Source organism: Cetorhinus maximus, chromosome 2 (assembly GCF_964194155.1).
Source record: "Cetorhinus maximus chromosome 2, sCetMax3.hap1.1, whole genome shotgun sequence".
In the NCBI taxonomy this organism is placed as follows: Eukaryota; Metazoa; Chordata; class Chondrichthyes; order Lamniformes; family Cetorhinidae; genus Cetorhinus; species Cetorhinus maximus.
In genome coordinates, this window is record NC_135880.1 from 142740629 (window position 1) to 142765246 (window position 24618).

The window sequence follows — 24618 nt, forward strand, 5'->3', positions numbered from 1 at the left end:
GAAGGCCCCTTCATGCATGCCGGAGAGTAGTGGCCACCACTTGGTTGGCCAATGTGCACTCATTGGCTGTCCAAAAGCCGACCCACCTCCATCCCTTCCACTTGACTGACTGGCAGCAGCTTTGGGCACTGGGCTGCATGCTGTGCTCTCAGCTGAGACATTCTCATAACCCACACTGACAGGCTGCACTGTTAGTTTGAATCATGATGGACACTGGTCCAAACCTTAATAAAGACATTGCAAGGGGCTGTGGGTGCCTCCATCAGTGACTGCGCAATGGCCACCTTTCGTAAGGGAATTCTACAACTTTCCCAGTCAGCCAATTGCTCTGCTGTCCCCTAAAATGCACATTAATTTGCAGTCTGCGCCCAAGGGTTGAACAGTTTAGATCATTTGGTGGCACTCTCATGCTTTTGCATTCCTTGATGGGTGGAAAAGCTTCAGAGGCCCGACTCCAAGAATATAAATGGAGCTGCTGCTGAACAGTCTCAGCTGCGGAAGAATGCTTACTTTTGACAAGCTTTTCCAAGAGCTTGACCGCTTCCCTCACCAACCTCCTTGCCCCACCTCCCGGACATCTGCTTGAGTACTTACTTCAGCCTGTGCTGCCTTTCCCCCCCACACCACCCTGGCCTGGTCCACATTGGAGCCCTTGTCCCGGTACCACACTGAAAGCCAGCTGAGAAAAAGCGACTTGCCTGTGCACCCAACCCCTGAATGTGCGGCACCTCTTCCTTGATGTATGATGGGCAGTGCTCAGGAGTACTGCGCAAGGTTGTGTGCACTCACTTCCAAGTTTCCCTCAAAGTTCAGATCGCCAGGCGCACGCCTTTTAAAGGCAGTCGTGAAGCACACCGTTCTGAAGCCACGCCGACGTGGGCGGTAAAATTGTCATGGGGGGGATGATTCTGGCGAGCAGGACTTATAAGGAGATGCTAAAGTACTGAAATTAGGTTCCTAATGTGCGGCAGAGGTAAACACATCCTGCCATTGATAGGTGGAGCGGACAATCGCATATTGTTTCACAATGGCGTAAAACTGATTTTAGGCCTTCCCGCCGTATTGTCCCCCAACGCCTTAGCCAACAGGGCCGGAAAACTTTGGCCTAAGTTTTTATGATATCCATCCATACCCAAACTATTGGGATACTTAAAAATTCAGCAACTGAAGCCTCAGCTGTGGCTCAGGCATAGTGCTGTTGCCTATGAGTCAGAGGGATGCGGAATCAAGTCATATTCCAGAGACCTGAGTGCGTAATCCAGGCCAACAGTTCAGTGCAGCACTTGATGGAATGTTGCACTGTTGGGACTGCCACCTTTTGGATGAGACATTAAACTGTCCATTCAGATGGTTGCAAAAGATCCTGCAGCATTATTCAAAGTAGTGTAGGAGTCTGATATCTGGATCAATACTTATCTCTCAAGCAACACCATCAAAAAGAACAGATTATTTGGCCTGCTGTTTGAGCCAGCTTTGAATGGGAGGCTTAGCCATATTTCAAGAAACCTAAGTAAAAATCACAGTTCATGGGATATGGTTAGATTTTCCTTGTTAAGTAACCCAGAGTATATTGAGTGCTCATCAGCATAGTTTCTTAGCTAAAATTGCCACAAAGTTATGAAGGATAATGTTTTGGTGACGGATATGGAAACTGTAGCCCCAATTAAACCAGCCATTGGCCCAAATGAGGCAGGCAGGTGGATAAAATGGCAGTAGGGAGGGCTTACACTGCTTCTGCCAACTCCCATTTTAGCCCAGCAAGAAAATTGTTCGGGAGAACAACCAATGCCTGGCAGTGGGAGGCATAGTTAATGTTCAAAAATCGTGGCCCACTGATGTTATCAGCATCTCGGTAAGATTTTAACTTGAAAAATCTTGGGGCCTGCATGATATACCTGACAGAAGGCAGAAGGCTGACCAGCAGAGGCCAAGCTAAGATTTGTTTTTATAGGGCAGAGTTTTCTGGCTGGCAGGGCACCTGGCAGGCAGATGCCCGCAATTGGGTCCGTGCCGCCATTTTACACGGGCAGGCCAATTAAGGCCCGCCCAGTGTGAATCACGGCTCCCGAGGTTAACGGGAGTGGGCGGGTGGCGGCGGGCCTGCAATGACCACCGGGTCCAATGGCGACCTGGCGGCCTGTTTTAAAAAGTTACTGCATAGCCAGTGGAAGGGCTCCCCAGAGCGCTGCTGATGAGCAGGCCAGGCAGGAGGGTAGGGCAGGGTAAGGCCCCTCGCTTTTCCAATGATTGCCTTGCTGCCCTCCTCGAGGAGGAGGCAGCACAGTGGGAGGTGCTCATACCCCAGGATGGGAGAAGGAGGCCACCCTCACATGACCAAACGTGCCTGGGAGGAGGTGGCAGAGGTGGTGAGCTCCCACGATGTGGTGCGGCGCACCTGGATCCAGTGTCGCAAGCGCTTCAATGACTTGTTGCGCTCAGGAAGGGTGAGTACCAAGTTGGTATTGGTCACTTAACCGAGCAGGTAGGCTTTACCCCCTGGTGGCCTCCCACCACCCCCAAGTCTGAGTGTAGTGACTGCATTGAATCATTGACGGCATGTGTCCTTCGCTGGGTGGGCCAGCAGATATTGCCCATGCCCATGCCCATGTGTGGCACCGAACCATCTGCTACATTCTGCACTCCACATGCTTGTGCCTCCTTGCTATGGAAGGTTAGACCATGTGGTGCCAAATGTGATGTAGGCAGCATGTGTCCAAGGGGGGGTGGGTGGGGGGACAGGCCTGGCATCTTTGTGTGAGTGTTTGGCAGCAGCAGAGTGAGGTGGCACTGGAGCCCTGATATGTCCCACTCTGGTTGGGGTGGGCCATGCGTGAAGAGAGTCCATGTACAATTTGCACTAATTAATGCTCTTCTCTCATTCTCAGGAGAAGAATGCTCATAACACGGCAGAGCGTATGAGGACTGGCAGCGGCCGGGCATGGATCGCCATTCTCAGCCGCTTCGAGCAGGAGGCCCTGGATTTGGAGAGATGCCATGCACCCAGGTCCACCGATGTCGGTGAAGCTGGGGTGCCAAAGGCAGGTATGTTTGCCCAGCAGTGAGGTCACCATTGTTCTCCCAACAGCCATAGCAGTGCTGAATGTTCAGTGATTGAAGTTTGCAACATGGCTTGACCATTGCTTTTGGAAGGATGAGCGCATAAGGATCTGGGGCACCGGGATGCACACTGACATTGTCTCCACATGATCCAATTTTCCTGTTCCTGCTTTCAACATCAGCGAAGCAGGGCTGGGAGGAGGAGCAGCAATGGCCCCCTCTCACACCTGAGGGCCCTGAAGTCTCACCAGCGTCACATCATCTCTGCGAGGCGGGCACCAGCGCAGATACTAGCACCTTGGTGCGAATTAGAACATCAGCTAGTGTCCTGGGACACAGCAGTGAGGGCACTTCACAGTCGCTGGAGGAGCTGGCAGAGAGAGAGAGTGCCCATGGTGTCAGCAGTTGGAGGACTGCAGGGGACCAGGCACATGCTCAGTCGGTGCCTGATGATGTGGCTCTGGAGTCGTCCATGACGCAGCAAACGCAGGAAATGTGGGCGGGTGTGCAGCAGCATCTGGCGGAGATACATGAGGCTATGCTTGGATTGGTGTCCGTGGTGGAGGAGTCCACATGGACGATTGCCAAAGCAATGAGTCTCATGTCCAAGCACCATGCCTCCTCCATGGAGAGAGTGGCGATTCTCATGGAGAGGCTTCTCCAAGAGAACAATCAAGGCTTCCTGGGGATGCGCTCTGACCAGCAAGCCCTCACATCGGCATTGATCTTAGCAGGTCAGTGCCAGTATGGGAGATGGTCTGGGCACCAAATTTCCCAGCTCGGTGTCCATCCATCCACGGTGAGCAGGGAGGTCCGAAGCAACCTCACGTCAGCACAGAAGCCACCCTTCGTCTATGCGGGATCCTCTCAGGGTGCTCCGGATGAGGGCGGCATCCGGTGGGGCTGCGACAACTGGGGAGATGCCAGCTGTGGAACTGGCAGCTCACTCCCAGGCGGGGCCAACACAAGCTCAACGGGCCAGAGGACGACTGCCAAGGTCATCAAGGCCAACAGGGCAGCAGAGTGAGCAGGCTGTCTCTGATGCCAGTCCCAGTGAGGGGGCAGCACCAACACGTAGCACCCAGAAACGTAAACATAAGGCACCTTAGGCACACTATGGGTTTCTCACTGGTGCTTTTGTGTTGGCCCGAGGTGAGGTCTTTATGATTTGCTTTGATTTTGAAAACCATTGTCATTTTGTTTCCGACAGTTTCTTTGTTTGTGATATTAAATTCAAACATGTGACCATGGCAGAGGGTCTCTTTTCTTCTGCAGGTGGATGGTTTCCAAAAATGTTAGGAGCGTTTTGTGGGACATTCAGCTTTATTAACAAGGCCCTTAGTTAATGTTCCTATCCAGGCAGATTTTGAACTTAGGTATCGTGTGCGGAGCCTACAGCCCAGGCTTGTCCTGGAGGTCCATATGTGGTAGGCTAGCTGAAGGTTCATTGGATTAAAGCCACCCGGGTGTCCCTGCCTCCCTGGAGTATGCCCAGGTCAGCGTCTACCCCCTCAGCATTTCCCTGTGCGTGCTGATCCTCGGACTCACTGCTGGACTCTTTGTGTGGGGCCGCAGCCACCGAGTCGACATCTTCATCGTTTACTGCGTCCCCCCGTTCCAGCGCAAGATTGTGGAGAGTGCAGCATGCAACCACTATCAGCGAGACACAATCTGGGGGGTACTGGAGTGCGCCCCCTGAGCGGTCCAGGCATTGGATGTGCATCTTGGGAAGACCAATCGTTCTCTCCACCATAGCCCTTGTGGTACCGCGGCTCCTATTGTAACGCTCCTCAGCGTCTGATCTTGGATGACGGAGAGGCGTCATGAGCCACCTTCTGAGGGGATAGCCCTTGTCACCCAGCAGCCAACCATCAAGCCGGGTTGGAGCACTGAAGAGCCCCGGCACCTGGGAGTGTCTGAGGATGTAAGCGTCGTGGGAGCTGCCTGGGTACCTTGCACAGACTTGCAGAATCTGCATCCTGTGATCACACACTATCTGCACGTTCATGGAGTGGAAGCCCTTCCTGTTGACGAAGGCACCGGGCACACCTGCTGGTGCCTTGATGGCCACATGTGTACAGTCTATTGCACCCTGGACACGGGGAAAGCCAGCAATGGCCGCGAAGCCTCTGGCTCGCTGTGCCTGACTTGCCTAGTCCCAAAGTTAGTGGATGAAGGTCAATGCACGCCTGAACAGAGTTTCTGTAACCTGGTTGACACAAGTGTGGACAGCTGATTGGGAGACTCCGCAAAGCTTACCCACCGACCCCTGGAAAGAGCCAGAGGCATAGAAGTTGAGAGCAGCTGTGAGCTTCAGAGCCGCTGGCATGGGGTGTCCATCCACAGTTTGCAGAGATCTCAGGCTCAATCATCTGACAGATATAGTTGACTGTCTCCCTTGAGAGATGGAGCCTCCTTCGGCACTGCACCTCAAACATATTGAGGTAGCTGCTTCACCACCTGTATACCCTGGCAGCAGGATAGTGGCCCCTTCTGCCTTGGACTACCTTTTGGCCCTGTGCCCCTTGTGCCTGCGCCTGTCCCCCCAAAGGTGGCTCCCCTGGAGACTGAATGTGCACTCCTGGCCTCCTTCCCTCTTCTAACCTCCTCAGAGGAGATGCCTCCAATGGACAGTTCAGCTCCCATTCCCAGGCTAAGGGAAGGCTTCCTGAAACCTGCAGGCCCAAAAAAGATTCCACACTGCAGAGTGCTGACCTGAAGGTTAAGAGTCCAGACCAAGCAGCTGGTATGTGTTTTGAAGTATTGCAGATCATACAGGCAAGCTTCAGTAACTTTGAAAAAACATTATTTAACAGAGCACACTCACGACCCCACTGAGCCCTCTTATCCCGCCCGTGGATTAGGTTTATACAAATGTGTCCTATTCACCTGCCCATTGCGCCCGTGCGCCGACCCGAAGATTGCACGGGTGTCGAAAAATCGCTGTTGATTGGCGCCTCAAGGGCCTTAAGTGGCCCGTTAATTAATGGCGGGCGCGCATCGGGCATCATTGTGCGCCCACCCAATGAAATATTGCGATGGTGTGCGGTGACATCGGGACGCTCACCCGACGTCACCGCGCATCATTTTACGCGTGTGCATGCAGGACCCACCCCCGCACGCCAACGGGAAAATTCTGCCCATAATTTCGGTGAGGATTCCTTAAGGGCGAAGAGGAGCATTGGTACTACTTCAGGCCTGCACAAGGAATCTGTGGGCTTCCATGGCCTTTCCTCTGCCTCCCAGCATCCCTACCCATCCGAAAATCAACACCTCCCTTCCCCAGCAATTAAATTTATGTCATGAACAAAAGCAAAATACTGCAGAAACTGGAAACCTGAAATAAAAATAGAAAATGCTGGAAACACTTGGCAGGTCTTCAGCTATGAGGAGAAAAGAATTAACATTTCAGGTCAATAACCTTTCATCAGAACCTGTTTCTCTCCACAGATTCTGGCTGACTTGCTGAGTGTTTCCAGCATCTTCTACTTTTAATAGCAAGGACTGTTTCCTTGAGTCCCCTTTGGCCCCTGATTCCTGCTCCAAGTCCAGCTCACAACTGCTGGCCTTGACATCATTCTCACTTTTGGCAGGAGATGGTTATTCTAGAACAATTCAGTTGGGGCCTGTCAGTTAAGATGCCCCAAGCCTCATGTTTCCCTGTCAGGTTTTCTCATGCTTCCTGCACCTCATCTCACCCGAACCTACCCCGTTTTCATGTCGGGACTAGTGAAGGGAACATCTTATTCAAAATGCACTAAAAGCATTGGGCTGCTAAAATGAACTTCTGAGCTGTTACAAAGCCTTGCCTTACTTCAGCGCCTTTAAAATGTGCCGTGCTTTTTCACTGAAAGCAAATCTGCATATTCAATATAAAAAAAAGTATCCTTCCTTCAGCAACTCTGCCCATGTGTTTCTAGCTGCTCTGTAATTGTTTACTGGAATCACGCCAACAAGCAAAATACTTTTGTATAAAATTTCTGAGCAGCATATCTTTTTTTTTGCAAAGTTCTGGCACAAAATAGAATACTGGCGAAAGGGGAACAATCCCTTCAGGTCACAGAGATTTCGTAAAGGGGGTCACTTAGGAAGAGGTTTTCTTTTATACTCCCATCAATATATCGTAGGCAGTTTTGTAACACATGCCACCCTGCAAGAATTCCATGGTATGCCATACCATTCCTGGGAATCTAACAGAGGAACAAAGGATCACAAAATGTCTGCAATTTGAGAAGTTTAGAAAACAGATGCAATTAGAGCAGTAGGGCACAGTGGTGTGGGTGGTCTATCAGTGTACACACTATCCTGCTTTCAATATTTTCACCTCTCAGCTAAAGACAAAGTAGAACAGTGCACCTTCCTCATTCATTCTGCAGTTTTTGCATGCCAAAACATCAATTTTTATGTTACCCCACCAGCTGAGTATCCAGAACTGTGAGTAAGAGAGTGAGTTCAAATTGTGACAGAGGACCCTGCTTCTGTTGATTAAACAACTCAATTTTTGCCACAACAAAAACAGAATTTCCTGGAAAAACTCAGCAGGTCTGGCAGCATCGGCGGAGAAGAACAAAGTTGATGTTTCGAGTCCTCATGACCCTTCAACAGAACTGAGTAAAAATAGGAGAGGGGTGAAATATAAGCTGGTTTAAGGTGAGGGTGGGGGGGTGGGGGGAGGAGAGAAGTGGGGTGTAGGGGGTGGGGGGGGTGCGGGTGGTTGTAGGGACAAGCAAGCAGTGAAAGGAGCAGATAATTTTTGCCACACTCGATCGTCAACAGTAACAACAGGACAATGGCTGTGAATAAAGAACTGTCACACTTTGTGATCTCTTGACCAATTTTTTCACAGAAAAGATTTGGAACAAGTGCTTCTTCTAATCAGGAATCAGCAATGCCTCAGTGGTAACACTCCCGTCTCTGAATTAGTGAGTTCAAGCCCCACACAGAAATTTAAGCCGATAATCTAGACAGCCATCCTGCTGTAATATCGTAGGTGTTATATTTCAGAAGGGATGTTAAATTGAGGCCAATTTACCCTCTTAGATAAATATAAAACATCCCACAACACTATTCAAAGAGCAGGAGAGTTGGTCCGTGCTCTGCTCAACCCCTCAACCAATACCTAAAACAGATTATCGGGTCAGTTATTTCATTGCTGTCTGTGGGACTTGGTAGTGCCATATTTCCTACATTACAATTATGGTTATGCTTCAGAAGTACTTAATTGGCTTTAAGGTGTCTGGTAAATCTTGATGTTATAAAGGTGCTATGTAAATGCAAATGTCTTTATGCAATGCTTTAAAGCATAGTGTATTCATGCAAGCCAAAAAATGCTCAAAGTGACTGAGGTAATTAAAATGCACATGAGCTGGGTTTGATGTTTCCCCATCGACTTGGACAATCTACAGCAGGCACCCCAAAGCACTGGAGAAGTACCACCAATGATGCCTGTGCAACATCCTCCAAGTCCAATGGCAAGAAAGACAGTCCAACAGGAGAGTCCTCTCCCAAGCCAACTTGCCCAGCATCAAGGGGCCAATCATTCAAAGCCAGTTCTGCTTGACAAGTTGTCCCTATGCCTGACACCAAGCTCCCAAAGCAAATGCTCTACTCAGACCATGGTCGTGGAAGGATGTTCCCAGGAGGACAGTGGAAACAGTTTAGCGATGCCCTCAAAGTATCCCTGAGGAGGTCAGATATTCAGATATACCTACCGACTCATGGAAGATCCTGGTTGTGACCGACCAAAATGGAAAAGGCTTATTTACGAAGGCACTAAACACATCAAAAGACTTTGTCAGGAACATGCAGAGGTGACGTTGAGGCATTGAAGGCAGCGCACAGTCTTCCAAACAGCCCATCCACCCCCAACCCTTCAAGCACCACCTGCCCCACATATGGCAGAGTTTGCAGATCACGCAATGGGCTTATCAGCCATTTCAGAACCCATCAAATTGGAGTGGAAGCAAGTCATCCTCAATCCCAAAGGACTGCCTAAGAAGAAATAATGAGCAATTTGCTATCCTATTAACAGTGAATAAACATGTCACACCCACCATTTGAGAAAAATTCTGATCTCATTCTATACTCACAGAGGAGAGATGAAACACTGAGACAGGAGCACATGTAGTCAGTCAGCTTTTTGAAATTGAAACTGTGATGGACACCATGAGAAACAGCGGCATGGAGATTGTGAGGGGTAAAGAGTAATGAAACTGTGAGAGGCAGCGTGGAGACAGCTGTGAAGATATTTAATTTGTCTAACTTCTGCCTAGCATATTATTTATTAACTTGAAATAGATTTACTATAACTGGAATTTACAAACCGTCCTTTGTAGAACCTGATATAAAGAATCCATTCAATATAAATGCTCCATGATGATCATCTAGAATATCAGCACCCAATTTACTGTTAAATAGACCCTATAGCCTGAGCTTCTTTCTACTAATATAGTTGAAAAATTCCTTTGGTTCCCTTTGCTAATTCTGGGATTGATCTTTATCATCATTTGCCTTTTGTATGAACCCCAGTCTACACAATTTTTGTTTTGTTTTATCTTTTTAAAGTAATTTCCTTCTAACCTCCTAATTAAGCCCCTGTGCCATAGGTCTTGCTGTGTTTATCGTTTTTATTAAAACAAAGAGTATCCTTATTCTCCTTCCTGCATAGTAGCTTTAAATCCTTTCAATGTTTCTTCTTGACCCATTTATAAATCTGGTTTCCCAATTAATATTGACAAGAGATTCTTCTCCAAAATCAGTTACCATCTTTAAATGCTGCTTGCTCGTCTCAGTGAATTTGGCTGTAGTTTCACTGCATCCTTTCAAATTGGCCCTAACCTCCCTGATGTTGAAATCTGTAGTGTCCTAGTTTCTTTATCTGGCAAGCAGCTTCCCACCCAGCTGTTCAACTATACAAGTTACAATTAGTAACTCCCCCCGCATCCATTTACTGTTACTTGGATCTATCCAATTTATTTCAAACTATCCCCTTCTGACGTTATTCCTACCCTTTCAATAACTGATAAATTATTTTTATCACATTTTTGTTATTTACACCACTCTTTTGATAGCTGTTCTGACATTGCTTATACAAAATCTTTCTATCGATGGTGTATCGTTCCTTATCCTCTTTCTACAATTATTATATCCCTCCTTATTTCCTTCCGGGTAGGTTAGCTTCGATGGCTAGCATGTGGTTCAGAATAACGCCAACAGCGTGGGTTCAATTTCTCTTCCAGCTGAAGTAGGTTTGGGGCCTGCCTCCTCCTCCTGCCCCTGAGAGTGGCAATGACAAACCACCACTGACAAAAACTGCCAAGAGAAACTGCTTAGGATGAAACATCAGCAGACAGCGAGCCAAGGACCTGCCTTTGGGCAGAGCACACATGACATATTTCTTTCAATTGCAATCCCCACCCATTGTATACTTGAAATTTAAATTCTTTTCAGTAAAGCACCTCTCTTTGTGCATTGATCTTCATGAAATATGCTCCACTGTCAGCCATGTTTCTGGTCTGCCAACATCAACACATCTGGTTCTTAGAAAAAGCTTATTAGTTAAAGTGATTGTAAATATGTCCATTTGTAGGTCATAGTGGTCAAAGGCATCAATTTACTGTAATTAGGAAAATAAACTCTAATAAGGTGCTCTGTACTGCCAGGGTCTTGCAATATCGGCTGTAAAATGTAAATAAGATTACAAAATGATGCTAATCTGCTGCTTTGAAGTAGTCTCAGTACTTTTAATAATATTGTAAATGCACTGAGGTCATAGCAACAAAGAGTAGGCCTACAAATAGGCAATATGCAATTTGAACACTTGTTGATCTTTGCACTATTTTGTTATTGTTTTTTGCAACTATATTCACTTTAGATCACAGGCCTTCCTAGCGAAGAATATAGCTATCCAGCAAATATGTCACTTTAGACGTCTACTTGTAAGCCCAGGATAACGGATTTTTTTTATCTTCTTATGGACAAGCTCGTGGCTTATAATTGACATACAAACTGAAACTACAACTGAAATGATAAATTTCACTGACATGAACAGCAGGTATCATAACCCATCCTCTAAGTGCCAAAACTATGAGCAACCCTCCCACAAACAACTATCCTAAAAGTACCTAACACATAAACACCCATTCAAAACATGCACATCAATGAACGCCCATGAGTAGCTCTCCCATGAATAATAGTCCAATGAACATCCCTCCTTTGGACATCCATTTCTCGAATGCCTATTCTGTGAGCCCTCTTCAAGGAGCATTCATTCCAAGAACATGCAACCCATTAATGCCACTCCCATGACTGCCCATTCTACAACTATGCAATTCTCAGTGAGCTGTTCATCTCTATATGAGTTACTTTGCCAAGAGATCCCAATGGCAGCCTCTGAGTTGAGAAACATTTCACAATTCAGTCACATGGCAACAGTAAAACTTGAGGTTTTCCATCAGCACAAGGAAACAGTTGTTTTGTTATGTATTTATTGGAAAAAAAGGCATGGAGCGGAAACATTCCTTTATTACCATGTTGTCGGTGTGAGATGCACTCCTTATGCTGCAAAAAACATGCTTTTTTTGAGGTAGTTATTTTTAACTACCTCAAAGCAACGACTCCTCCTTTCAGAAAAATAAAAGCTCTTTGCTGAGTCTCATCATCTGCTCAGTAATTGTTTTCAGATGAACAACCATACCGAATGAACATTATTACAAAGATTAGATCAGATACCAACCTGTTTGATAGAAGTCACCAGGGATTTCAGGATTTGAATGCTGTACAGCTGATCTACGGTACACCACATGAACTCGGCCATTCTCTTCTTCCTCTGCTTGTTTGCCCTTTTCTAGCGGTTCAATAAAATATTCCTCCTGGTCTGTTCGGATCATTCCAGCCTGATGAGAGAGTTAAAAGTGTGTTACAAACAAGTCCAAAACAGGTTTTCTAAGTCAAATATTAATGTGACGAAGGGTAAAGAAATTCAAAGCACAGAGAAGCACTCTTCCCAATTATTACCTTTCAAATGCTAATTCAAAATGCCTGCAAATGTAATTAGATTTAAAAATATTTATAGGTCTTCTTTTAATTCTTGGGAGAATTTATTCACCAATTTACAAATGGGAAATTTATGTAACTGACATAGGGAGAGTTAAATTAACCTCTGAAATTACACTATGGGATACCAACTTAAAAACACATCTGAAGTTGCTCACTCCACACCTTTGGTGGAGACATTGATTAACATACATGGATTGGTAACTCTAATTATGAAGGGTTTTGTGATGGTGTCAACAGGGAAAAGTTGGTTCCATAGGTGGGTGGGTTGGTTACCAGAGGACACAGATTTAAGATAATTAGTCTTGGAGATGAGGAGAATTTCTTTATGCAGCTAGTTGAGTTGACCTGGCACTGACTGTAAAGGCGCTGAAACCAGATTCAGTAATAACTTTCAAAAATGAATTGGATATAAAATAGAAAAGTAAAGGTTTGCAGGATTATAGAGGAAGAGAGGGACTAATTGGATAGCTCTTTCAAAAAGCCAGCACAGGCGTGGTGGGCCAAATGGCCTCTTTCTGTGCTATACGTTTCTATGCATCTCCATAAAATAGTACACATAGGAATTTCAAGGCCGGATGAATTATTTTATTCACAACATGGCATGCTATAAATTCACATTACTGAGTCTGAATTTTAGACAAAAAAATTGCTTTATAACTGGAATTTAATTTTCCATCATACCAAAAAGCCACTCAAAGACAACAGCTCTTGTGCTAAATAATGCTTTTGTTTTAGTTTCCTGTCAAAAATATCAACCTGGATTATGTAGCTTAACTTTCTGAAACAAGATTTGAACCCATGGCATTGTGCTTCAGAGGTGAGAGTTCTATCTTTAAAACAAGGCTGGCGCCAACCCAGCAAATCTCCCCCTATTATTATTAATTCCTCTCACAATCCTCATTGCAGGTGCTATATTCACCAAGGGCATAGTACACAAATCATCTTGCAGTTTTACCTCTTTTTTTTAAAGGCATTAGGCGGAATTTTCCGCTCCCATTTGCGAATAGTGTGTTTGGTGGTGTGAACAGAAAATATCACGAGATGGCCCTAGTCAGGTTTCCCGGCAACGTAATTCCGGGACGCCACTGGAGCCCTTCCCCCGTCAGTGGTGGGCTGCATTTCCCGCCGTCCAATGTCAGGAACTCAATTTTAATGCATTTGCGTCTCATTATTGTGCCCGCACGCCGGAATCACCCTCCCACATCCAATTTAATTCCCACGTTGGCGTGACTTCAGAGAGGCGTGATTTACAACTGCATTTAAAAGGCGTGCCGAACTTCAAGTGGAACACAGAGGTGAGTGCACACAGCCTTGCGCAGCACTCATGAGGGTCGCCCATACAACAACAAGGAAGAGGCGCCACGCATTTGGGCGGGTGCAGGGGGGATTGGAACAGGCAAGTCGCTTTTTCCCATCGAGCTTTCAGTGTGGTGCCAGGGAAAGAGCTCCAGTGCGGGTGGGGGTGGGGGTGAGGGTGAGGATGGGGGGGCGCTGGGGCAGGGTGCAAGGCAGCACAGGCTAATGGGAGCACATAAGCACATGCTGGGGTGGAGGGGTGAGGGAAGTGGCCACACACTTGGAAAAGCTTGTCAAAAGTAAGCATTCTTCCGCAGCTGAGACCGTTCAGCAGCAGCTCCATTGACATGCCTGGAAGCTTGGGGTTGGGCCTCTGAAGCATTTCTGCCCACTTAAGAACCACAAAAACATGGATGTGCCACCAAATGCTTCCGAGCTGTTTGTCCCTCAGGTGCAGGCTGCAAATTAATGTGCGTTTTAGGGGCAGCAGAACAATTGACCAACTGGGAAAGTTGTAGAATCTCCTTGCGAAAGGTGGCCATGGTGCAGTCACTAGGGGAAGCGCTCACATGCCCTTGCAATGTCTTTATTAAGGTTTTGGACCAGTATCCATCATGGTTCAAGCTAACAGTGCAGCCTTGCAGTGCGGGTTAGGAGAATGCCTGTGCCTGAGCTGAGAGCACAGCCTGCAGTTGAGTCACCGATGTTGCCACCAAGCGGTCAACTGGAGTGGGGCGAAGATGAGTGAGGTGTCGGACAGCCATGAAGCGCACTACACAGTGGCCATCCAAGTGGTGGCCAGCACTCTCCGGCATGTGCGAAGGGGCCTAGAGACACAGCCGGAGCCGGAGACTTAACCAAGAGAGGTCCTTAGGAGACATACGCATGAGTTAGCGCCTCTCTCTTTGGTACTGAAGAAGGACGACATCATGGATCATGGAGCCTGCTAACCTAGCTGCTTGGCTCATGGCTTACAGGGAGCAGAGAAGATGGAGAAGATTGTGACAGAGGCACCTGGCTAGGTAAAAGGAGGGGCACCTCCCTCAAGGTGAAGGGGCGGCAGGGCCTCCTCCAGACGCAGCTGAAGATCCACAGCGAGCCATTACTTGTAGGCGTCCCGCTAGACCCAGGGTAAATAGACGGTGCTTGTCATTCCTACAGATGAGCAAGAACCAGTGTCGCTGAAGACTGCACATGTCTAGGGATTGCACAGGTCAGTCACATATGCCACCTTCTGCAGGATTTGGCAATTTGGGGATTTGGAGGGCATCCACTGCCAGTGGCCATGAAAGTGACCACGGTGTTCAATTTTTACGCCAGTGGCTCCTTCCAGGGCTCCACAGGTGACCTGTATGGGATTTCACAAGCCTCCACACACAAGTGCACAGAGGAGGTCACGGACACCAACTTTGCGAAGCCATAGAACTTTGTACATTTCACCCAGGATCAGGAACTCCAGGAAGCAAGAGCATGAGATTTGTGGAGATCTCTAGTTTTCCACAGGTGCAGGGTGCCATCGACTGCACTTGTGGTGTTTAGATCTCCATGGCAACAAGCAGTCCAGTAACTGCGAGGGTTTCCACTCGCTGAATGTTCAGTTGGTGTGCAACCACCACAAATTAATCCTACAGGTCTGCGCATGAGATCCCAGGAGCGTCAATGATTCCTACATCCTCAGCAGGTCTCAGATCCCTGACATCTTCCAGGGTCCAGAGAGGCTTCAGGGTTGGCTTCTCAGGGACAAAGGCTACCCACAGAGGACCTCCTTACAGCCTTGGTTCAATTATGGACAAAAGAGCTGAACTCTTGAGGTGAGGTGAGAATGACAGCCCTTGACATCAAGGCCGCATTTGACCGAGTGTCACATCAAGGATTCTTAGCAAAACTGGAGGGGGAAAAATTCGCCACTGATTGGAGCCATACTTAGCACAAAGGAAGATGGTTGTGGTTGTTGGCGGTCAGTCATCTCAGCTGCAGGACATCACAGCAGGAGCTCCTCAGGGTAGTGTCCTTGGCCCAACCACCCTCAGCAGCTTCATTAATGACCTTCCTTCCTTCATAAGGTCAGAAGCGGGGATGTTCACTGATGATTGCACAATGTTAGCAATATTCATGACTTCTGCGACGAGTAACTCACCTCCTGACTCCCCAAAGCCTGTCCACCATCAGGAGTGTGATGGAACACTCTCAAATTGACTGGAGGAGTGCAACTCCCACAACGCTCAAGAAGCTTGACACCAACCAGGACAAAGCAGCCCACTTGACTGGCACCACATCCACAAACATTCACTCCCTCCACCACAAGCGCACAGTGGCAGCAGTGTGTACCATCTACAACATGCACTGCAGGAAATCACCAAGGCTCCTTCAACAGTACCTTCCAAACTCACGACCACTACCATCTAGAAGGATAAGGGCAGCAGATAGATGGAAACACCACTACCTGGAAGTTCCCCTCCAAGCCATTCACCATCCTGACTTGGAATTATATCGCCATTCCTTCACTATCGTTGGGTCTAAATCCTGCACCTCCCTCCCTAACAGCACTGTGTATCTACACCACATGGACTGGAGCGGTTCAAGAAGGCAACTCACCGTCACCACCTTCTCAAGGGCAACTAGGGATGGGCAATAAATGCTGGCCCAGCTAACGAAGCCCGCATCCTGTGAATGAATAAAAAAAGTGTGGCTGATGATACCCGTGCGACGGCCTCAGACTACAGCAGAGCGCCAATTTAACAAGGCTCATGCTGAACCCGGGCTTTGGTGGAGAACATAATTGCCATCTTGAAAATGAGGTTCCAGTGCCTCAACAGGTCTCGTGGAGCACTCCAATACAATCCCGAGGTTGTCATGCATCATCATAACTTGCTGTGCGCTAGACAACCTGGTCCTGCAATGAGGGGAGGACCTAGCTGAGAGGAGATGGGAAAGCTGCATGTCTCCTCCAATGAGGAGGGTGTCGAAGGGAATGAGGGTGATGAGGTCCTCGAAGGCGAGGTTGCTAGCGATGAGGCCATCGCACTGGCCAGACATGGCAGAGGTGCTCGGGAGGCCCTCGTAGCTGCAAGATTTGGGGAGGATGATGGCAAGATGCAATGAAGGCACTCCATAGATCTTCACATTGCCTCTGTGAATGTCTGGCTCCTGTCTGGCTGACGGGAGCTTGCTTGCGCTCTGTGAACAGGGTCATATCATGGAGACGTAGCCGTGATACTTTAACATCATCTGATCCTTTGGTAACCTTCAGCACCTGAGCCCTTCAGGAGCACAGCATCACCAGGCACAGGTGCTGAAGAGATGGGGGCCAGCCCCACCTCAAATGCTGAGAGCACACAGAGAGAATGATGGAACTCTGTGATGCCTGCCCAAGACATTCTGGCAGCAATGACAAGCACCATCGAGATGCAGGTATCAGTAATGTGTCCAGTGAGTGTGAAGCTGGACCATCACTTTGCTCTGATGGTTACACACTGCACAGGGAAGAGGCCTGGACTGAGACACCTGCCTTTATCTTGTGCAGGAACCCAGGTTTCACATCTGAGTGACACAAACACTGCTCATTTTAACAAGGAGCCATAGGCAAGGAGACATTCTTGGGAGTTTATTTGTAATCATGAACATTATGTACAGTGATTAGCAACCATGCCCGTCAGCTGTGGCTCAGTTCATAGCACCCTCGCCTTTGAATCAGAAGGTTGTGGGTTCATGTTCCACTCCCGGAAACCAAGAACTGTGAATGTACTCAAAAGAGTTACATGCGATCTGTTGATAACTCGAAAGAGTTACATCTTTTTAACCTCCCTAATCCTGCCGCTATATCTTGGTGCTCTCCCGACATCCAAGTGGAGTTGGAGGCAGCCTGCTGAAGACTGTGAAGACCTTGGTGGGCATCCTCTGGAGGGCCAAGATCTGGAGGGCTCCGGCCTATTTTCAGGGTACTGTGGTGTGGTACTGCCCTGTGGAGCTGGAGCTGCTGAGGCCACAGGAAGAGGGGATTCAGATAGGCCGGTCACTCCCAGAGTCACCTGAATGGATGGCCCTGAGGTGTGCACTTGCTGATCCTCCTCCTTATGGGTGCCTGAAGGCCACTGGATGATTCCTTGAGAGGAAGGGGCAGTTGTCATGGTTGACACTGATGGATCCCAACAAGTGCCTCAGTAATTGAGTGCAGCTCCTGCAGCAGTGCAGGACCAATGTCCTGGATCAAGGTTTCCATGGCAGCTGCCATTCTACCATTGTTGACCTCGGTGCATTGGTATGCCGGCGCTATCACCTCAGGCTGAAGGCGGATGGACTTCTCCATTGTGCCTTGCAACCTGAGGAATGCAGCAGACACCCGTTCCTGATGTTCCCGGGCTTGCCTTTGCAGCTCCCGCAACTGAGGTAGAACCGAGTACAGAGGTTCATCATCTGACTTGGACTCAGCAGATTCCTGGCCTCCAGCTGTCCTCAGAGTGCCGGTGCCCTTGGATTTCCATTCCTCCGCCTGCTGTGGATCAGACAGTGCAGTGTGCACACCAGATTGTGACCCCGAGGCTAATCTGGAACTAGGTCCCACTGACGTGTGTGTCTCTGCGGTGGTGGAAGGTGTCGTTGAGTGCTGTGACAGGTCTTCCATTGTTGTGCCTGCGAATTCCTCTTTTGAGGTGTCCTCGTGGCTGGAATTGATGGCTTGACTCGTGCCCACCCTCAGTTGCTTCCCAGATGTGCCTGCGAGAAAAAAAAGAGAGATAATTAATGCATGGTAGGGGACTGTGAAACAGGAAACATCACTCACAGTATGATTTTCTGATGGATGTTGCAGTGCAGGATCCTCACCTGGTTAAGCGCTGCTGAGCTCACCGTGTGCACAGGGACGCTCTGCATCCTCGCCAGCCAGTTGGATGGCTCAATTTTTAAAGGCCATCAACACACTGATGTCGGGCATTCCTTCCCCAGTCTGGGACGTCTCCCTCTTGTTGTGGGCGAGCTTATCGTGCATGAAGACAGATGGAGAGAGTGTGAACAAGATATCTGCCAGGCCAGATGAGAAGGATGCCTGGCATGTGTGGGGTGTGAGTGGTGCTATGGATGGCATGAGGCTACAATGACCAGGGGAGATGAGGGTGTGTGTGAGAGAGTGAGCGATGATGTTCTTTGAGCTGGCAGTGAGTGTGAACGCTGTGGATGTGTAATGGGTTTGAGTGTGTGTGAATTGACAGCCATGAGAAGAATGACTTACCCTGGTGGAACGGAGATCATCATTCCCCTCAGGCACTGGGTGGCTGTCCTTTTCTGGAGGGCGTTGGCGCTCACCACCGCCACCACCGCCTCCCATGCTGGATTGGTGAGCTTGGTGGCTGGCCTTCACCCAGATTGGGGGGTAGAGGAGTTTGCGGTGGGCTTCCACTGTGTCCAGCAAGCGCCCCCGAGAGGTGTCACTAAATTTGGGGGCTGCCGTCTTCTTTGATTTCGGGGCCATCTGTCGCCTGGAGCAGTTCTGGTCTGTAGACATGAAGTAGGCATGTGCTCTGGTGCTCTTTATATATGGTGCCCAGGACAAGGAAGTACTGAGGTCACGGCATGGTGAGAAAATCTGAGCCCACCCACCGCCAATCCAGTGTGTTTCCCGTGTATGCATTATTAACGAGGCGGGACATGTCAGGAAGTGGGTGATATCGTGCAAAAACTCACCATAGCGGCCAGTGGGGGAAAACCTCTTTTTTCATGCCCGCCAGCGCACTTAGTGCAATTCAGGGAAAATTCCAACCATTGTTCAGATGTTTTGCAAACCTTGTTCCTTTTCTACTAATATAGACTCCCTCCAAGATGAGATCAGAGCAAATTAAATCAAATCACAAATCCTGCACATTGCAGCAGATTATACCAAACACTTCCACTGTCCCTGACTGGACTAATCTCCACCAACACTGTGGCACTCTATTTAGGCAATGGCTCAGCCCTGAGTTTCCCAACCATCCTCTTCTCACCCCAAGTGGACAGGTGCCACCAGTGGAACATTCCTGTTATCGTTTTCGTTTTAAAAAACAAATTTGGTCATCACGGTTTAGACCTTGCATTTTCCTTGCATTCACTCCATTACTCTTATGTCAACAGTTTAATAAATTACTGTCATGGTTCATTTCACTTGCTTTGAAACTTCCTCTGTGATCGGAATCATTGCTGCATGCACAAGGTAAATGACAAGGCTAAATGTCATAGTTGCCCGTTTCTTTATTGGCATGATTGGGTATACTCTCTACAGTTGCTACGTTACAGCACGACCCCTTGTTCATTTCCTGCATAGTAATTGAAACTGAACAAGTCCTTTTTATTCATTCCTGAGATGGGCGTCACTGGCGATACCAGCATGGCCCATTCCTAGTCACCCTTGTGGCGAGCCTTCACCTTGAAAACTGCTACAGTCTATATTATGAAGGTTCACCCACAATACTGCTGGGCAAGGTGTTCCAGGAATTTGACCTAGAAACAGTGAAAGAATGATGATGTATGTCCAAGTCAGGATGGCGTGTGATTTGGAGATGATAGCGTCTTCATGCACCTGCTGCCCTTGTGCTTCTAGGTGTTAAAGGTCAGGGGTTTGTGAGGTGTTATAAAGAAGCCTTAGTGATTTAATGCAGTGTTAATCTACATAATGAAGCCATGATACACCACTGGTGGTGGAATAGACGTGAAGTCCAATAGGGCATCATTGGAGATGGTCTTTCTACCGAATCAATCAGAAAATCCAGATTTGTCAGGCTTCCACTAAATGGTGCAGGCAATTAGTTTTGAGACTGTGGATATGTGGTTGAGAGAGAGGTGGTTCCAATATCGATAAGAATGGGTTAGAATAAATATAGTCACTGGAAATTTTTGCTGTATTTCTCCTGCTCCACCACAATCCAGAAGCTCCATTTACTCACATAAATAGGAGTTCTGTCAAACTACTGGCAACAGGGCAGAAGCTGTTTCAAGGTGAGAATTCCTGTTGAGAAAAAAAATCACTGATTCAGTTCATTCCAGTGTTCATTAGAAGGGATGTTTGACACAAGGCTAATCCCCTTTACTTTTGAAAATATGGTTTTTCAACTGACTGGAAATTTTGCAATTTGAACTGAGTGAGAGCAAACTTCTTAAAAATGCAAGGCTGCATTCCAAGGAGAAGGTGAGAAACCAACAAATCACCCTCAGGGGAGTGTGAAGAGAGAAACATTTCCTATAATCCAACACCCATCAAAACTCGTAACTGCCTAAGGAAGAGACATTTAAAATGCAAAGTACTGGATATTGAAACAAAGGCTGCCACAGACAGACCCACACAAAACCTGTTGGAAATATACAATGGGTGAAGTATTTCAAGATAATGCTGCCCAGCCACTTGAGAGAGATTGCAAGTGATACAGGCAGTGTCAAGGAAGTCTTCAGCAGAGGAAACAGGCTGAAGACTGCTCTCTCTCCCTCTCTCTTTTGGAATAAGGGTATCGTCCGGTTCGAGAAGCCAACTCTGCCAGAAACCTACCCGCGAATCAAGATCTCATAATAATGACAACATCTTCTACATTTGACCACATCCAAGAAACCAGCTAACCTAAATCAGCCACGGCATTTAAAATCTATACCTCAGGGACAAAGAAAGGACATTTAACCTTATATTCTTCTACCTCTTTTTTTATTGGACTCTAACACCCCTTAATTCTGTGTCTGTGTGTGTGTGTGTTTGGCGGGTGGGGGGGGTGGGGGGGGCGGTTGTGCTGACTGACTGCATGAGGGCCAAATGCTTGACATCACGTTTAAATTATTTTTCACAGGTTTAGTGGTTAATAAATTTGCCCTTTCTTTGACTCAGGAATACCGTGTTTGATTGGCACCTTATTGTTCACAGCTTAAATAGTTAAATACATTCTGATTTGGAAAAAGCACATCCTCATGAAAAAGGAAACTTAAATCTTTGTTGATACCAACTGAGGAGACTGAATAGGAAGGGAGCCAATTCATCCCTTCTCACCTGGGTGTAACATGTTTTACAACTCAGAACGTTGGTCACTACAATCTCAGGCATCATTTTGCAAGGCTACATTCCAAGATTTAAGTCTTGCTAAGTGGAAGCATGCTCACGATCAGGGCTACAAAAGGATTTGTTTGAATCAGTGGTCCTTGTTTCTGTCCAGTGAGAGTCATAATAGGAGTGGAGTTAGGAGTCTGACACTAATGTGTCATGCACATCTCATCTCCTGAGACTCAATAACACAAGATTATTTCCAAGGTGAGTAGTCTCTGCTCACATTTAGTGACATGCCATACTAGGAATCAAGGGGGGTGCGAGAGGGCTATCACAAACGTGGTTCTCTACTGGGAGCACAGGATCACTGAAAGAGCCAATTATTAAGGACTGCTAACTTTTGTTGTCAACCAACGGGATGGGACATAAGATAAAAGATTGGCAACATAGCTAGAATACCAAAGCTTGTTCTAAAATAAATCATGGGCAGAATTTTACGAGTCGGCGAGCAAGGGCAGGGCCTGCTCACCGACGCGTAAAATGATGCACGGTGACATCGGGGGGAACTCAGGACGTCACTGCGCCCGATTTAAATTTTCAGGAAGGTGGGAGCGCAGCCAAATCAGCTGTGGGCCCGCCGACCTGTCAATGGCCAATTGAGGCCATTGACAGGTCAATTAAGTAATTAAAAGGCCTGCCCGTCCAACCTTAAGGTTGGTGGGCAGGCCAGGAGCCCCGGCAGGAACTAGAAAAATTATGAAACCTCATCCACGGGCGGGATGAGGTTTCATATAGGCTTTAAAAAATTTTAATAAAGATTTTGTGCAAATTATGACATGAGGGGACATGTAAGGGAAATTTTATTTTTGTATTTTTGTCTTTTTTACATGTACAGCCGATCTCCCTGAAGCAGCACTTAGCCTCAGGGAGATGAGTGCGTTCTTTCATGCGCATGCGCGAAAGAGCGCACTCTCGATTTTGGGATTCCCCCCCGCGCCCGCACAGTGAGCTCATAGTGCTTCTGTGTGGATGTCACGCTGGGCGGGCCTTAATTGGCCCGCCCACGTAAAATGGCGGTGCGCCTCCGATTGGAGGCACCGATCGGAAGTGCGCCCGTATGCACCCGCCCATCAACTTCCCCCCTAATGGGGGGAAAATTCAGCCCCATGAAATTCTTGAATGGAACCTCATCTAATCTAGAATCCTCACAGAAAGAATGGTCTTTACACAGGGCTGGCCTTAAGAAAATTAGCACCCTAGGTAACCTGTCCACTAAGTTTGTGGCTTGTGATGGGTCCACATCACTCTCAATGAACAGGTTGGCCAGCGATGATAGCCTCTCATCTTCCATGGTCAATCACATATGCTTTTATGAACTTCAACTTCAGGAAGCTTGCTGTGTGTGTTAATATATTTTAACTACTTTTCCATCCCACCTGCTTAGTGCTTCACTGCAATCATTAATCGAGATTTTATCAATTCCTCTTCTGCACCCTTACATTTCTTTAGGTACTTGTGACATTTTGTTTCCTCCCAAGTGTCACCAAATAACAAAAAAAAACATAAAGCTCCTATGGGACAAGAAATTTGTCACAGCGTGTGACTTAGATAAGAAAATAATTCAGCTTCAAATCACTATACCTCCTAAACAGAGCAATTCAACTTCAAAAGTTATTCATATTTCCACTCTTTATAACCAGAGTTTTCACCTGATATATAAAACCCCATTATCCAAGATGAATATGTATCCTTAGGCCTAGATTTTCCAGCCCTGTCATGATGGGACCCACCCAGGAGATTCGGCGGCCCAGCCAAAAGTCTATTGACTTTCGGCAGAAATGGATAATCCCAGTGGCGGACGGGGCCAGAAAATCCCGCCCTTAATCTTCACCCCAATAATCTCTATTTTGCAGATACACTTGTGCTTGACACTTTTATCTTGTTTTTACTTTGAGTTCCTTCATTTAACGCCCTCTTGACCAAGGAACACCCCAGCACCCTGGGTAGACACCCGCCTTGCCCAGCCGTATGGCCGGCCCTGCCTTCACAAACAAGTTGCTGACAGCCAGAATCCTCCAGCTTAATCTGAGAAATACTCTCATTAAACTCGTCTGCAAGCATGCCAGTGTTATTTAGATAATAACTTGCTGAGCCTTTCAGCTAGGTATCTTTCCTGGAATTTGATATTGTGCTATTGAGCTACTGAAAGAAGCAAAACTTTGCGAAATAACCTAGAAGAGGACTGTGAGCAAGTGTCAATCCAAGATTAAACTGCCATAAAAAGCATTTTGTGGACATAAAGCTATTGCTCAGGACTAGGGAGATAAGCAGAATGCAGCCAGAGCTCCGTTAAAAATTGCAACATAGAATCACAGATTCATACTGTGCCACAGGAGGCTATTTGGCCCATTGTTCCTGTGCTGGCTCTTTGAAAGAACTTTCTGATAAGTCCCACTCTCCTGCTCTTTCCCCATTGCTCTACAAATGTTCCTTTTCAATATATATGCAATTCCCTTTTGAAAGTTACAGCTGGATATTAACTCTTAGGTTTACATATTTTTCCTGCATAAAATTATGAATGCAATTAGCAAAAATGTTCCTGATCGGTAATTACAAATGCCAGCAGTTAGCTCCTGTTGCTATTCTTTACTCAGGGACCAATCAGATCACTTTCACAGCGCTTGTAAAATGTTTTCGAGGAATCGCATGTGCCCAAGAAGGCATTGGGATATTAACCCAAACATAAAGTCATTCTGAAAAGGATCAAGAGCTCTGTGTTCCATCAGCTTTAGTATCCCAGAATCAGTGTCAGCCAACCAGACACTGCAGCCCTGCCAACACAAACATGTGGGATTCAGCCAGAGGGGCCAACTTTCAGAGACGGGTCATTCAGTCCAAACATTTTAAGGAGCTGGTATAAATGTGCATTTATTAACAAAGTGGAGCAACACTGCAAAACAGGTTCAACTTAAACACTGGTACCTTTCACTATCTCGGGTGTGGGACCGAGCTGTGTTTAAGCAGAACCTGCGCGTGACTTTCTTTGAGTTTACCTGCTGAATCCCACCACCGAGCTGCAGACGGAAACCTTCAAAAGCACAGAAGGCTGTCTGACTTAAATGAAAGGGGAAAATATAGAAATTAATCTTTTACCTCTGTGACAACTGTACACAGTCATAGTCCGATAAGCAATCATTCTCAATCTTGCATACTGATTTTACAGA

At 47.2% G+C, this 24618-nt stretch overlaps 1 protein-coding gene across 2 annotated transcripts in view; it reads right to left on the reverse strand.

Moving 5' to 3' along the window:
• LOC144698292 (A disintegrin and metalloproteinase with thrombospondin motifs 3-like) overlaps positions 1-24618 on the reverse strand; it is a 335384-nt gene that overhangs the window by 256817 nt on the left and 53949 nt on the right. For both annotated transcript variants that reach the window (XM_078570263.1, XM_078570260.1), the window contains exon 4: positions 11792-11951. In XM_078570263.1, the coding sequence (XP_078426389.1) occupies positions 11792-11951 (160 nt within the window). The remainder of the gene's footprint in view (positions 1-11791; positions 11952-24618) is intronic.